We start from the raw sequence: 15,320 nt of genomic DNA, 5'->3' as shown, positions 1-15,320 counted from the left end.
AGGGATATAGTTCAGGCTTTTATGTAAATTTAGATTATAACTTACAGGGAGTGAAAACCCTAAAACCAACATCTCCGAAATGATAAACGTACGTAATGTCAACAAAAAATGAAGAAATCTTAACACTTAAGTGGACACTAATGTTTTAAACTTTGTATCATCTCAGCTGCCTACTATCACGGAAAACATGCAAAAACTGGTTAATTGCTGTAATATCAAATATTTTATTCAGATGGGTGTAAATATTTTACAAAAAAGCTCATAAAAACAATTCAATGTTTTTTTAAGAACTGATGTGACATAAAAAAAATTATATAGCAGATTTTCATTTTGTTTGCATTCCCTGTGTTTTTATAATCCAAAAAAAAAAACCCAGCAGCAGACATGGCAAAAACAGCTCAGAGCTGAACCACTTCATCCATTTATTAGTCAGTTGTTCAATCCAAGAAAGGTGTAATCATTTAAAAACACTCAGAATATATTAGGTGTTTATAAACAGCAGTGATCAGAAAAGGCAACACAACAAAGCAGACACTCGGTGCATACATACAGTATATACAACAACTTTGTGCTTTTATTTTCCCACAGCTGTCAGGGGCTGGTCAACTTGTAACATTACCAGGTTAACACAATAATGCATTATGGACACTTTTTTAAACACAAACCTGCTTTTAGTCAAATGAGGTTAGTTAATTTTAAAATTAATCCATTTGATTTAATAGTACAAAGCTACATACATTATAAACAGACTGTATTCTGACAGGCGAAATGAAAGATTAAAGGATAATTTGTCAATACAGTCACTATAAATGTGCATAAAGTAAAATAAAAGACAAAAATAAGCTACAGCTGAATTCCCTTCAGTTTTCCAATCAGGAAGTTGAGTTGAGTGCAGGGCTGAGTGACATGAGACGAAGTGACATGGGAGATTTCTCAGGCGTTGCTTCTTTCCTCTACTGTAAAGGTTTCMATCGGACCTTTGCTCAGGGCTTTAATGTCTTCCAGCAAACCGATGGGGGTCAAGATATGAGAAGAACCTGTATAAACATAGAAAATTATCCATTTTGAGTTCTCATTGGTACCAGCAGGGGGGAGAATTAAGTCAAAAATAAATAAGAAGGAGCAATTAAGCAGGTCATAAAAAGCATGAAAGGGGATCCATTATGCAAAATTCATATTTTACATGTTTTTGTTTTTCCATTTGGGTCTCAAAATACTTTTAAAACAGGCCAAGGACTTAAAAAATAAACACCCAGCTGGTTTTTGGCAATAAGTTAATGTCTGTTGGTGTCAAACCTTCGGAATGTAAAGTCACAAATTACTACCTAGTAACTTCAACAAAGCCCAGCCTAGCAATGCAARAGGAGCTCCAGCACGTTTGGTCAGCTGGTCAAATTAAAAACTTTACCTTTTAAAGTTGCTTTTAGACATTAGAATGGTTAATGTATGTTAAAGCGGATCTATCATGCAAATTAAACATTTTACACATTTTYRTTCTTCCACTTGGGTCTCACCYGTTATAARAACARATCAAGAGCTTGAAAAAAATCCTTCCTGCTGTTTGTTGGTGTCTGGAAAACGAGCCRTTTCAAAACCTTTCAATTGTTAAGTCACAAAATCAATGAACGCTGCACCATTACCTAGCAAACCCAAGCCCAAGCCCAGTTATGAGAAGAGTTCCAGCACGTTTGGTCAGCTGGTATTACGGCTGTCTGTGCTGTACAATGGCTGTTGGAAAAGACGAGTCTTTTGACGACTTCAATCCAGAAACCACTTCCTGCCTTCTTGTTGGTTGTGCAGGAGGCTCCACTAATGCTTTTCAAAGATGTACAGTAGTATAATTGCACATCTGTTTGATGTGGAATTATCACAACCCCATAAAGTTTGGGGTTGTRGCCARCACCAGCTTATTTGGTTATAAAGTGACAAGAGGCCCTAAAACAGCWMATTTTARGAAYKATTTTGTGCTAAAAATGTAATGGACATGGTTCGTGTCGCCCACTGACCTATCCTAGCCTGGTCAAGGAAGCACAATAGGTCACATTTAAAACCAAATTGAAGCTGACTGAATGACAAAAACTGATCAACTCCAGAGAAATAAAGTTGTTTTCAAGAGGAATACTAACCCACGATGACCTCACAGGACTTCACCGCCTGGGTGACCTCGTAAGCGCAGCGCATCTCAGAGTAGGTGATGCCCCCAATAACAAAGATGATGAGGCGTGAACCGGTGCGGCGATCGTCCTGGGTGCTGGGTTTGTTCCTCTGGCGGGCGCTGAAGAACATACATGTTAGGAAATTTAGGAGATCGAGCAAGAGAACAAGTCTATTCCAAAAGAAAAGACGAGACATTTGGCCCTCAGTCCAGCCAAATAAAGCTTCTCTAGAGTCACAAATGTTACATGACTGATCATTTTTGAGAAATACYTACGCCAGCTAATGGCTGTCATTTTGAAAGAGCCATAGTTTTGTTTTTTACTTCTGTCAGGATAAGATAAAGGTTTTAAGGGTAAAACTTTGGTAAAAATCAATACATTTTCTTCAGTGGAATGTTAATATTTGTGGAAACACGTTGGTAGATTCCAGTCTAATCACAAGAAAAAAATATCTAAATAATTATTTATACTTTAATGTAGTTCTGTTCCTTGAGAAGACTGAAAAAAAACTGAATTTATTATTATGTCCTTATTTAAAAACATTAGTTGGGTACTTTATCATTTCTAGCTGAAGTTACTGAGCGCCACTGTGGGAGGTCCAAAAAACCCTGGTTACTTTTAAAGCAAAAATGCAGATCACCAGAATAAAAATAATTGCAAACTGAATCCCGGACAAGCCCCCAATCGTTAACAACCTGGCTCATAGTTGGGAACAAAATAGGAGAATCCACAGACAAAACCTGACTTACTCAAATTTATTTGTCAAAAAACTGTTCACTGTGAAAAGAAGAGATGATTATGTCAATGATATAAAAAACATTACTAACCCAATCACCACATCATAGGGAGGAACAAACATGCCAAACACAAAGCCAGGCATATTCAAAATGTGAAATAAAATGAAACTAAAATTGAAATGCTTTTGACTTTGGAAACATTGAAAATCTTTTTGAATTAATGACCACTAGGATGATAACTTGCCACCTCTGAGGCTATAAGTGTTTAAAACTGGGTTTTTGTGGCATTAGTTTGCTAAATATCTCAACAATTTTACTTATGCATAATTTTTTTTGATCTTGCTGTTTTGATGTTGAAATATTTGAATGATGAAAATCAATAGTTTTTTCCTGATGACCCACCTGACAGCGCCGGAGCCGTTCCAGGCAGCGGGACACTCTGATTGGTGCGGCCAGTCTCTGGAGTCCAGCTTGTTCTCCACGGCATCCTAAAAATAATTGTTTTTTTTTTACATTATTTTCTGCAATCAGGACATAAATCTTCTTTGCAGCGTACATAAAATAATTTTTATATCAGAAAACACAACCTGAGTAAATATATGAAGCAGTTTTCAAATGATTTTATTTTTGTAAGATAATAAAGCTCTCCAGACCAACATTAATTCATGATTTACCCTTTATTTACTCTAATGGTAGAAGACACAGTCTTAATTTCAGGGAGGATTTTTTTTTTTGAGAAATTTTGGTATTTTTTAATCAATTTATTGATGCTCTCATGTAACAAAAAACAAAAAAACTACAAAAATAAAATTTCTATACAGTCAGTTTTTTAAAACATTAACAAGGGAAATTTATTATAATGAGCTAAAATTCTTATGTAAAGAAATTTTTCACGATAAATGATGCAATAAATGCCGACTGCTACTACTTACCATATAGAAACTGTCATTTTAAAACCTAACTATGCTATATTTAAGTACACAGGTTCTGATCAGGATAAACTGATCAGTAGGAAGGAGGTGGCTTTCAGGAAAACTACCAACAGAAACATAAGAGTCAGAGGGTGAATTTTGAGACAGATTACCGCTGGGGGATTTCTTGAACTCTGAGTTCCCCATTAATTTCTGCTGAGTGAATTAAAAAATGTTCAGAGATGATTCTTACTCTTCCTTTCTCTTTTTGCTTGACAGATGTCATAAATTGCAGCCAGGAAAAGCCTGGAAGCTGTGTGTCAGAGTGGATTTTTCTCTTTTTTTATACACAGTGATGAGACCAACAGATGAAGCTGCCGACAGTTTGTTGTGTTTAATTTGACCTCTGACCTCCATCACGTCCTTGATGACTGGAGTCCATCTGGAAAGGTTGTACGTCTCATCTTGGGATCGATCTCTTCGGTTTGGTTTGCGGGAGAAGAAACTGGCCTGAACACAACAGAACAAAGATGAGCAACATGGTGGTTAAAGTGCGGCCCGGGGGCCATTTGGGGCCCTTAGGACACTTCTGTGCGGCCCACAAATGCTTTTTGTAGGGTGACATTTTTCCTCAAAAATTAAAAATACTTTAAAGGGGCAGTATTATGTGTCTTCTGGGAACATAGCACAATCAAGTATACTAACTTGTGTTATTATGAAAATGAAACAAATAACTTTTCAGCAAGATATAAGAGCTAATTTTAAGTCAATACTTCCTCACTATTGATAAAAAGTACTTGATCCATTGGTACTTTTTCATCAATATTTAGGAATCACTGATTAAATCAAGCTCCTACTTCTTTCTGAAAAGTTACTTGTAAATTAGTCTAATGTTATTTTAGGAGAACTAAGATATTTGCATTAGAAAATAGACCAAAATATTTTTGTTTTTGCAGAGTGGCTCCTCTGTTAACCTCATAACGTTTTAGCAGCGTTTCACTGAGAAGTAGCTCCTATAATGAGCTCAGCAGATTAACAGTTTTAGGTCTTTGCAAGAGCTTGCTAACTGCTGGTGGCTAGTCTGAAGGAGATGAGTGGGGGAGGAGCTGCACCTCGAAGGCGGGGCTAGGTCCAACCAGGCGTTTTGAACAGCTGCATGGTTGCCATGGAGATTAAAGGATTTCATGAAACATGCAAGAAAGAACCAAGGCAACACTAAAAATGTTCTTGCTTCATTTTCTGGCTTTTAGGAAATATAAAGAATTTTAATAATTTTCTAAACCATAAAAGTTTCCGCATTTAACTTTAAACAGCGAGAAAATTTGGACTTTTTATTAGTTGTATGAAAATATCTGGTTTTAACTTTAAAAAACATTTTCCAAATTCAGGCTTTTAATCAAACGTTACAAACACTGCAGTTTGAATATGAAGCACTTTCAAGGACTTCATGCAGGGATCCAGCACTTTCCCAATTGAAACTCAAGCACTTTCAAGCACCTGTATGAACCTTAAAATGACAGGTTCTGAGTTCCAAACAGAATAAAAACATCATTTTCTATTTTTAGATCACAGCCTGGAGTGAAAGGATAAAACTTCTTCACATACCGACGTGATGATGGGGACGCCCAGCTCCTTCCAGTTCAGGATAAACTCTCGTTCGTCCTCGATTTTAACGTGCTGGATAAATTTGTTCAGGTTCTCGTCTGTCGTTCCTGTTCACACACAACAGAGCAGAATCAACGAAACATCGATTCAACATTTTACTTAGTGTTAGAAAACAGACAGGGATGTTTTAATTAATTGTAGTCAATGGAGGCTGGGCTTTGCAGGGTGAGATGAACGTTTTACCGCTCAGGCTGAAGATGTAGAGCAGCACGGCTCTGATCTTGTCATGTTTGCTGAACGGGTTGAGCAGCACCGGCAGCAGAGTCCTCATCGGGTCTTTCACCTTTGTCCCGTCCACATCAGAACCAACAGCCAGGTCCTACACAAGAAACACAAACATTTAACTTCCTAAAAATACAAATATTATCCAACAGGATCAAACTGAAGGCGCGTGGGCCAAATCCGGCACACTGTAGCTTCTCCAGTGGTCCTCTGGACACCACAGGGACATGAAAAAATATCATTATTTTATTAAAATATTTTATCAAATCAAAGCAGTTTTTATCCGTTTACTGCCAAATGACATCAATCAGTCTCTCCAGTTTTTCACGATTCTATGATTTACTTATTTTAGGGATGCACAATATATCTGCACTAACATTGGTATCACCCGATATTTGTAATTTTTTAACATAAAGGTATCAAACCAATAAATAAAACTGGGGCGATATGAACAATCACTATTTATTGGCGTCTGTTTCTGGTACTTGTTTTATCCAAAAATGCCAAAACGGTAGTGAAATATATAAAAAATTGGTAAATATCAGTTATTGGTCATAACAGCAATATTCACATCAGCTAAAGGTCCAAATTTTTATATCGATGCATCCCTAATTTATTTAATTTTCCACTTGGATCAGTAAAGTAGTTTTGAATTTGACTTTATTTTCCTGTGCCAATTTATCATTGTGACTTTATTGCAAGTTTTGTGCAAAAATGCTCAAAAACATTGGGTTAAAGTGATACTAACTCCAACCTGCAGGTGGCAGTATTTCTTACTTCTACTCCACAGCTGCCTCAATCTTGTTTGATATCAAGTTAAAGTATGTGATTGATGCAGCGAGTAACAAAAAGTCACATTTCCTCCAACATTTCTTGCAAATATTTAAAATTAGCACCAGAAAATGAGTGATTCTGATTACAAAAATTCATAAAACAATTACAGAATTCTGTAGGGGCTGATCAGTGTGAAAAGATGTTCAGTATTTAATTTAAATAGTCAAGAAATGCAGACATGGGTAATTAATATTATTTTAAGTTTGTTAATGGGTTTTATCATCACATTCTGGCCCTTTAAGAACATTCATGAACTTGGTATTTTTCAAAATAAAATGAGTTTGACAAACCCTGCTCTACAACCAAGTGTTCTAGATCTAAAATGAGGAAAGACTTTAAATGGCCGGGTCATTTCCCACACAAGTATAATGTAAGAGAATATTTTGAAACATAATTTCACATAAACCACAGGCGAAATTCAGGAACAGAAACAAAAAACCAACTCAAACACGTCTGTGGAAACGTACCACCAAGAAAAGAAAAGGAAGAGAAGATTTTGTTTTTCAATTCTATGCAAACTACAGGATAATAAAAATACAACATTTAAATTAGAAAAAAAACCTTGTTAGTATAGTTTTTGACACTTTCCACTTCCCGTATTTATTTTCCATCCAATCTTATGGATTTTTCACTAATAGGCTATTTCCCCCCCCCCCCCAATATTCACAATTGCTAAAAGAAAAAAAAAATCTTCTAGAAAACAAATTGATTAATGAAGTGGAAAAATATTTGTATAAACTTAATTCACACTAAAATACTCGAGAAAACCTGCAAAACCAAATGATCAAAAAGTAGGGTTGAGCCTTTATCGTATCGTAAATCATTTATCATGCAAGATTCTTCACAAGATTGTTGATTGATTGTTGTCACAATAAATTCCCCAAAATTCTCTCTATATTCTTCATTTTAATTTTCTCTACTTTTTTCCATGACAGCATCAATAAATACCAGTAAATGTGATTAAATGAAGTCTCCATATTCAGGTTAATGGCATCAGTCGTACTTCTGTAAGTATGTCTTCCAATTTCTAGATAAAACTTCAGCATAATTTGAAAGTCAACCACAGTAAGTCCAGACAGACCTGCTCAGCTTTGCAGAGTTTCTCCACATTGTTTGCGAAATGCTTCATGCAGTCCTCAGCCAACTGCAGGTGAATCGTTTTCTAGTTGGGATCAAAACAACAGTTTTTATTCATTATTCTGAGATTCATTTATCATTACTTGTCCTTTATATTTACAGCCACATCATGAATGAAAWAAAGTTCTCATACCTCGGTGAGCTGCTTACGGAATGAGGGCATCTTCTTCATCATTTGTGCCAAGTTGCTTATTGTGATCTGAAAGGATTACATAAAAGTTTCAATTAGAAAATCACACCAGCCCTGTTTATTCTGCTTTAATCAAATTTTGGTTGGATTAATCAATCAAACCTTAGTTTGATTAAATAACTCTAGCTTAGAAAGTTTGGCTCGTTTGGGGAGTCGTGAATCAAACTGATGCAAACCAAAAACACAAACTCCAGTCCGCCTACAAATCTCAGTCTGGGTTCGGTTGAGGTGAACTCTTTAGCGGTTTGAATGCATATATGAAAGCCAAGCAGACCGGAGGCCGCTCCAACAGCGGACTACGACGCAGGGCATTCTGGGTAAATACAACCAAAACAAACGTGCTAGTCTAGCGCTAGGAGCAGAAATGGCTCGTGGTCGGCGCTCCAGCTCTTTACCTTCCCATCAGGCTGTTTCTTGCTGGCGGATATTTCCTTCACCATCTTAGGGATCTTTCTATAACAAGGCAAAAACACAGAAAAGAAATAAGTAAGGAGAACCAGATCATGACGTACCGGTAAGCTGAATGTTGGGGAAACTTACTCCGAAACCTCGGCGATGTGATGGTGCCGTAGCTTCACCCACAGCATGTCGTCCTCGTTCAGCAGGGCCTGCTTCTCCGAGCCGTCTTTGGACTTGTACCTGCATAAGTTCATCCACACAACTGCATTTAGCTGCCTGCTGCAACAAGCTGGGAGTCAGGAAATGATGTGGCTGGGAGCTGGAGTGAGGTGAAGGTTTACCTGTAGGTGTCGTTCTGGATATCAATGAGATCATAGGCCATGGCCTGGTAGGTGAGCTCATGGAGGATGGGGCTTACGGGGTCAAAACCTCTTTCTACTATCAGCAGCTGGGCCTGCGTCTTCTCCTGCCGGCAGAGGGAAAGTCATCCATTAAAGGTAACCCGTTATGCATCGTCGAACAGGTTAGGAAATCTCTATTCAAAACGTTATTGTACACAAAATCATTCTTAGTCAGAGTTCAATCTGCTCAGTTCTGCCTCGATGCTTACGCTCGCGTGTGAAAATGGCTGCAAACAGATATGCAAGTACATAACCATACATCTTTGAAAAGCCTTAGTGGAGCCTCCTCCACAACCAACAAGAATGCAGCAAGTGGATCCAGCAGCCATTTTCCAGCGCATACATAGGTTCCACATGGGTTGCTAGGTAACAGTGCTGGGCTCAGCTGGGGTTGCTAGGCAACACCGCAATGCCCATATGATGTGCATTGTGGTGTGGCAAATCAGGAGGTTTTTGAATCTTTAACTTTTGTCAAAAAACAGCTGGGTGTTTTTTTTTTTTTTTGTTTTTTAGCATTTAGGCCGTTTATAGAAGCCCAAATGGAAGTACAAAAACATGCAAAATGTGAATTTTTGCATAATAGTTCACCTTTAAAGCACCTGATTTACTTGTAAAAAACAGTTTAATGTTTGGTAACAATGCAGGTCTTACCACCGAGCTAGTAATCCCCAAATTTCTGGGAAAACACAGCTTTAGGCAAAGGAATAAATGTTACAGATGGGCGTGAAAAACAAGACTTAGATTTACTCCCAAGGCCAAGGCCTGGTTTAGTTTCTGTTATTCTTTGTTCAGCAGACGTCTCACCTTTTTCTTCCCACTGTCGTCCAACTCGTAGTGCCTGGCCAGCTTGTTGTCCACCAGCTCTGCTAGAGTCTTGGCGTTCAGCATGTTGTTGTCTCTAGATACAAGACATGTTGTTATATGCAGGAGTCGCATACGAGACGTAAACAAGATAAAACGATATTAGTTAGCCTAATAACTTTAGGCTAACTAAAGTCAAGTAGAAGACTTTTTAGGTCAAGTTGACATAAAAAGACTTTACTGAAACCTTTTTCAAAAGACGTCTAGAAATAAGTTTTCGTACACAACCACGACAATTTCTAAGACTGTCACAAAAGATGGTTAACTTCTAAAAATGGTAATTTTTCCCCCCCCAAGAACAGCACTGATTTAGAAACAATGTAAAAAAGACATTTGAAATAACAACAAAACACTTCTCTTGTCCAGCAGTCATTGTGTAGCGCATAGAGCAGTAAAACCAGCTAACCGAAGCCGGAGTTCCACTTAGGTTGCTAGGTAACAGGGCTGGGCTTAGCTGGCGTTGCTAGGTAACGGCAACTCCAGCAGGACGGTTCAAATTAACATATTTTTTAGGAATTTTATTTTATTTTTTGCTTTGAAAATCCTTTTCTTATCCTTATAAAATGTGGAATACGAAAAGTGTCGCAGCGTTCCAAGTTTCAAAACCAAAATATTTCAAGAACGGTCAGGGGCGGCAACATGTGGTTTGGTTTTTGAGCACACTTCCGACTTTATGGTTTGAAAAACATGTATGTGCTTTATTTCTTGCCAAAATATAGACAAATTAATAACTAAAATCTCTTACAACTTGGATGAAAACGAAAGTTAACTTAATCTGATGTTCAAAAGTGGTCAAAACCGCCATCACACCAAACATTAGCCAAACTAAAGGCATCCATCCCCCAGTGTGTCCTTAATCACTTAAATTAATAGGAAGGTCTAAAAGTTATCAAAGTTTTAGACCTTATAATAATAATCCATCCATCCATTTTCTTWCACCCTTGTCCCTCAGTGGGGTCGGCAGGGTTTTATAATAATAATAATATAAAACATTATTAAAGATTTTGGTTCTAAACAAAGTGAAGTATATTCTAACTGCCCAAAGAAAAACTAAATGGATGGAACTTAACATTTACAAAAATTCAAAATAAGTGGCCACAACATAAAGTACTGAAATACTTAACATGTTTCTTACTGACCTGGAAATGATCAAAACTATTCAAGAGACTGCAGCAACTCAGAAAACATTCCTTTAACGGGAAACGTTCATCACAAAACAAGTGATAAGTATTATAACCATCGCCTGAAACTTTCTGGCAACAGTTTGGAAACGCGTTTAAAAGAAATGCAACAAAAGATGAAGTTGTGCTTAGGGGCTGAGATGTGCTGTAACCCAAGCAGAGAAACCGACTCTTCTCTGCTTACTTCTTGTATCTGACCCCCGGGTACTCGTTCAGCGTGGCACACAGGGTGACGAGCTGGTCTGCCAGAGTCTCCAATGTCTTGCTTTTGTCCTGACTGTTAGCACTGTAGATTCTCCGGAAAGCCCCCGGATCGTCACATGTGAACACCTGGAAACCACGCAGGAGCAAATTAGGATCAGGTGGAATGGTTTATTTTTTTCAGATATTCAAATGTTAGAAAGGGAAGCTCCTTATTTTAGATTCAGTCATTTATGTCCGATAATTTTGATAATTATGCTAAGCTTGTCACAATAATCAATAAATCAATTAATCACATGATAAATTAAATTGAGCCCAGAAATTTTAATTTAGACAACAATCATTAAAGAGATGATATCATTGGAAAGCTTTTCTGTTTTGAAGTAGTTGGTTTGCACTACCTGCCCCTTATGCCTGTTTTCCCTGTCGAAGCTGAATTATTAATATTTTTTTTACAGCAATTTTGGTTAAAGAGACTTCATAATTATTTTTTAATAATTGTTGTTTTGTTTATTTTGGGTCTTTAGAGTGTTTTCCAGTGTTAAAGTTTCTTTAGGAATTTAAGTTTTTATTTATTTTTGTGAGGTCATACTTGCATAAATATGCCAATATCATCATTATTATTATATTAATTGAGAATTGTCTGAAATTTATAATGTCATCGTTCTGGAACAATTGATTGTTCAGTAAAACTAGTTATAATGACTAATTAGAATTACATCGAATGACAACCAGTTCTTTATTTGTCTTAGTAATAGAAGAAAACCACCATTTTCTGTTTATTCAGTCAGTATTTAATGCAGCTAATAAAAATAATTATGTGCTTTTTATCAATTCAGAATGTTATGAAAAATGCGGCCCTTTGTGTTATGGACAGACGCTCTTGACAGTAGAAAACTCATGTTTCCAAGAAAATGGCCGCTTATCATTTAATCGACTGATAAGACCAGTCGACTTTAGATTAACTCTTTAATTGGTMATATGCATTACGAGATGCAACAGTTGTAGTCTATAATCCTTGAATGTTGATTGGTTTTGTTTGAAAAAAGTTTTATTTTTAAATCACACTTTTTTCTTCCACTTAACTTCCCATTAATGCAGCTGTCTGAACAGCCAGTGACCTGTTACCAACTAAGCTAAGAAGTTTAAGTTTTGTATTAGCTGCAAGTCATTTGAATGATTACAAACTTTGACAGCATTCTGATTYGTTTTAAGTTCTACAATCCGATTAAAACACAGAAATGGTAACAGGAAAGAGGAAGCAAAACCTAAATGCAGAGACATTCCTTTCATTATTAAAAAGCAGGAAGCACACGAGATTATTACATCATAACTTTAAGCAACCAACACCCATAAAAGTTTCTCTCAGAAGATTAAAAYGTGTCCTTCTCTGCATTATCTAAAAACATTGCAACCTGCTAYGTTTTCAAGAAAAAGAAACTCCTAAGAATAAAAAGWCGAACCAATTATTAAAAATAATTACAYGAGTAAGTTGAAACCATTTACCTGTGCTTCTTGTGGTAAGAAGGAAATGTTTATTTCCTTGCAGACCCGTATGTGCTTTGCACAGGAACTCTTCATCTTGTTGAAGAGGTCATCGGGACAGTCTGTGGAAACCAGACAAAACCGTCAACTTCAATCCTGACATCCAGAAACGTCTTTTTATATCATCTACAGGTTACTTACAGTCTGTAAAATAAACATAAGCTGATTTGTATTTAGGTTTGGACTTGAAGTCAGCTATAAAGGCATCCACACACTGGAAACAAGAAAGTTTTAGTCAAAATTCTTTAATAATAAAAGTTTATGAYGTTATATTAGAGTTATTACGGTAAACCTTGGAGGTTGGTGTCATGAAGTAGATGGCCTTCATTTCTGTAACAGGCTCCCTGCTTTTGAACAGATCCTCCACAACTAAACAGAGAAGACATTACATCAGAAAAATGGAAACAACAACACGTGTTTCAAACTCAAGGCGCGGGGGCCAAATCTGCACCGCCACAGCTTCTTATGTGGCCCTCTAGACTCCAGAGGAGCAGAAAACTTCAACATAACAGCTATATGGTAAAATATTATTTTATCAATCAAATCAAAGCAGTTTTTATCTGCATGCTGGCAAATTACATCAATCAGTTCCTCCAGTTTTTTGCGATTCTGCAATAAAAATCAGCAGATTATCTTTTGTTATGCAAATTCAATGTGAAAAGAAATTCTGTTTYATTTCATTTTAAAAACTTATTGAATGCAGACAAAGCTATTTATTAATATTTCAACAGGTTTTCTCTCCAGCTCTTGGTGGAAGTTTTTTCTCTGCTCCGTCTCCAACCTTAATTTACAGCAGTTTTAGGTCTAAAACTGCTTTTTAGATCAGTTTTTTCCTTGCTTGCTCTGTTTTTGTGCTGCTTTACTGGAGCCTTTCTTTGCACATCTTTTGAATCTACAAATTATTGATCTGGTCAACTSGTCTCTCAGTGCAATTGATCAAAATTTCTCGACGAGAAGTCTGGGCACAGGAGAGCCTCTTGTCCAGCGGGGACACACCCGGCGGGATTCACCCTGGATTTATTCATGAGAACAGGAWTTCTGCTGTTTGGAGCTTGCGGATACCTCGASAAATTTGTGATGGATTAYGRYGATTGGYGAACGCTCAGACTGACATACTGTGGGACAGAGGTACAAGTTGGATGCGATTCATGCGGAAACTGGCAGGTCAGCTGTGGACCCTAAAACTCACTAACRGGATGGAATCGATCTTGGAGAAGTCACTAGATCAGCCCGGCGGGAACAACCGCATTAATTTGGATTATTGGAATGAACAAAGTTACACCAGTRAGACTTTAGGGAAGATTGAAMTTTAAAATCTACYCRAACTAAAGCATTCTGTATCTGAACTGGCTCCCCTGTCAGCCTTGGCTGGACGGCTATCTCAAATCACCTGGAAGATATGTAAACATAACTCTCCTTCCCACTTCACTCCCTCCTGAAATGGAGCTGAGCCTCCCAAGGACTTGCTCTAGGATAAGATCATCGTATCAGACTGTTGCCTGGGAGACTGAGATGCTCGGTTCATGRTAATGATTGTCACCACCTTTCACTRGCTCCATGTTTGTGCCTTATCTTGCTATATGAATGTTGCYTATTTTTTCCTGATTTGTCTTTTWTTTTGCCCTGTCTGTCTGTTTAGTTTATTAYGTTTACAAATTGTGGAGTACTAATTACTTTAGACCAATATTTGCTTTTTAGATTATTATCCAGAGAAACTCCTATCAGTTTATACAGAGAAACTAATTCTAGCTTATAAATTATGGAGTACTTGTACTTATCTAGCAACCCAGAGCAGGAATTAGAACAAACTTACAATCCATAGAAACTATTTTTCTTTTTTCTATTAGTTTAGCCAGATAAACTCCTATTACTTCTCTCAGTGTACTATCAGCCTGGCGGGCCAGGCTTTACTTGTGCCCCCACCAGGCTTAGCATTGTTAATTTATTTGTTTTTTTATGTTTGCCTATCATTAAAAGGTATTCATCTTCAAGTCTTCCAAAAATGCATAACTATCAAATATTTTCAAATTTCCTGTCAACTTTAAGCATTTTTAACTCAAAAACAAAGCAGGCGGCTGGATGACTTCACTACCACTCTGAGCACTGGGCTTAGCAGGGGGGAAACCCTGTAATTCATAAATTGTGAAGTACTTTTTTTTTTTTTTTTTGTTATTGTTTGTATTTCCTCTAACTCATGTAAAGTACTTTGAATTGCCTTGTTGCTGAAAACGTGCTACATTAATAAAATTACCTTACCTTACATTCAGGCCTAACCAACTCTTAATTCATAATCTTGATGAATTCTCTCCTGGACAACAAAGTCTGACTGCAAACACTGTGACCTACTTGTTATTCTCTCCTCCATCAGGTCTGACATTTTGCAGCATGACGAGAGAAGCTTGGTGGTGAACGGGTCTAAAATCAGAATCTGTGAACAGAAATTGAAAACAACCAGTAAACACCAATTCTGGCCTAAATTACTGTTGCACAGTCAAGCCTAAAAGTTTGTTTTGAGTCATAACAGATGGAAAATTTCTGTTCCTACCTTCCATACTTCWGATTTTTTGCAGTCTGCAATTATTGTTTCTTTTATTCCTGCAGAGAGAGAGAGAATATCAGTGTTCACACACAATCAAAAGTCAACTCAAAAGCCAACATGCRGAGTACAAAACTCCAGTTTGTAAATCATGGCAATATTTGGTCAACAACATGTACAATCAATAATTATGATCTAAACAAATAATGTGGCATTTATCTAATCTAAAATATGTMATKTTTAATGTTAAAAACCTCATCCTACTCAGTTGCATATTTCTTTTTAATCTGAGTATTAATATTTTTATTAATTATTTTTAATGTTCATTTGTCCTCTTATATATG

General features: G+C 36.9%; 1 protein-coding gene across 1 annotated transcript in view; it reads right to left on the bottom strand.

Moving 5' to 3' along the window:
- Positions 1-398: 398 nt before the first annotated feature.
- stxbp3 (syntaxin binding protein 3) overlaps positions 399-15,320 on the bottom strand; it is a 15,729-nt gene continuing 807 nt past the window's right edge. The window contains exons 2-19 of the mRNA XM_008406276.2: positions 14,986-15,035; positions 14,787-14,868; positions 12,733-12,809; positions 12,582-12,654; positions 12,402-12,502; positions 10,879-11,024; positions 9,457-9,550; positions 8,593-8,717; positions 8,393-8,491; positions 8,248-8,305; positions 7,796-7,861; positions 7,607-7,687; positions 5,653-5,788; positions 5,410-5,516; positions 4,216-4,314; positions 3,296-3,381; positions 2,127-2,275; positions 399-1,037 (exon numbers count right to left, since the gene is read on the bottom strand). Of these exons, the coding sequence (XP_008404498.1) occupies positions 934-1,037; positions 2,127-2,275; positions 3,296-3,381; positions 4,216-4,314; positions 5,410-5,516; positions 5,653-5,788; positions 7,607-7,687; positions 7,796-7,861; positions 8,248-8,305; positions 8,393-8,491; positions 8,593-8,717; positions 9,457-9,550; positions 10,879-11,024; positions 12,402-12,502; positions 12,582-12,654; positions 12,733-12,809; positions 14,787-14,868; positions 14,986-15,035 (1,733 nt within the window). The 3' untranslated portion in view covers positions 399-933. The remainder of the gene's footprint in view (positions 1,038-2,126; positions 2,276-3,295; positions 3,382-4,215; positions 4,315-5,409; positions 5,517-5,652; positions 5,789-7,606; positions 7,688-7,795; positions 7,862-8,247; positions 8,306-8,392; positions 8,492-8,592; positions 8,718-9,456; positions 9,551-10,878; positions 11,025-12,401; positions 12,503-12,581; positions 12,655-12,732; positions 12,810-14,786; positions 14,869-14,985; positions 15,036-15,320) is intronic.

The sequence above is a fragment of the Poecilia reticulata genome, linkage group LG4 (genome assembly GCF_000633615.1).
Source record: "Poecilia reticulata strain Guanapo linkage group LG4, Guppy_female_1.0+MT, whole genome shotgun sequence".
Lineage (NCBI taxonomy): Eukaryota > Metazoa > Chordata > Actinopteri > Cyprinodontiformes > Poeciliidae > Poecilia > Poecilia reticulata.
This window is presented reverse-complemented; position numbering and strand designations above follow the sequence as displayed.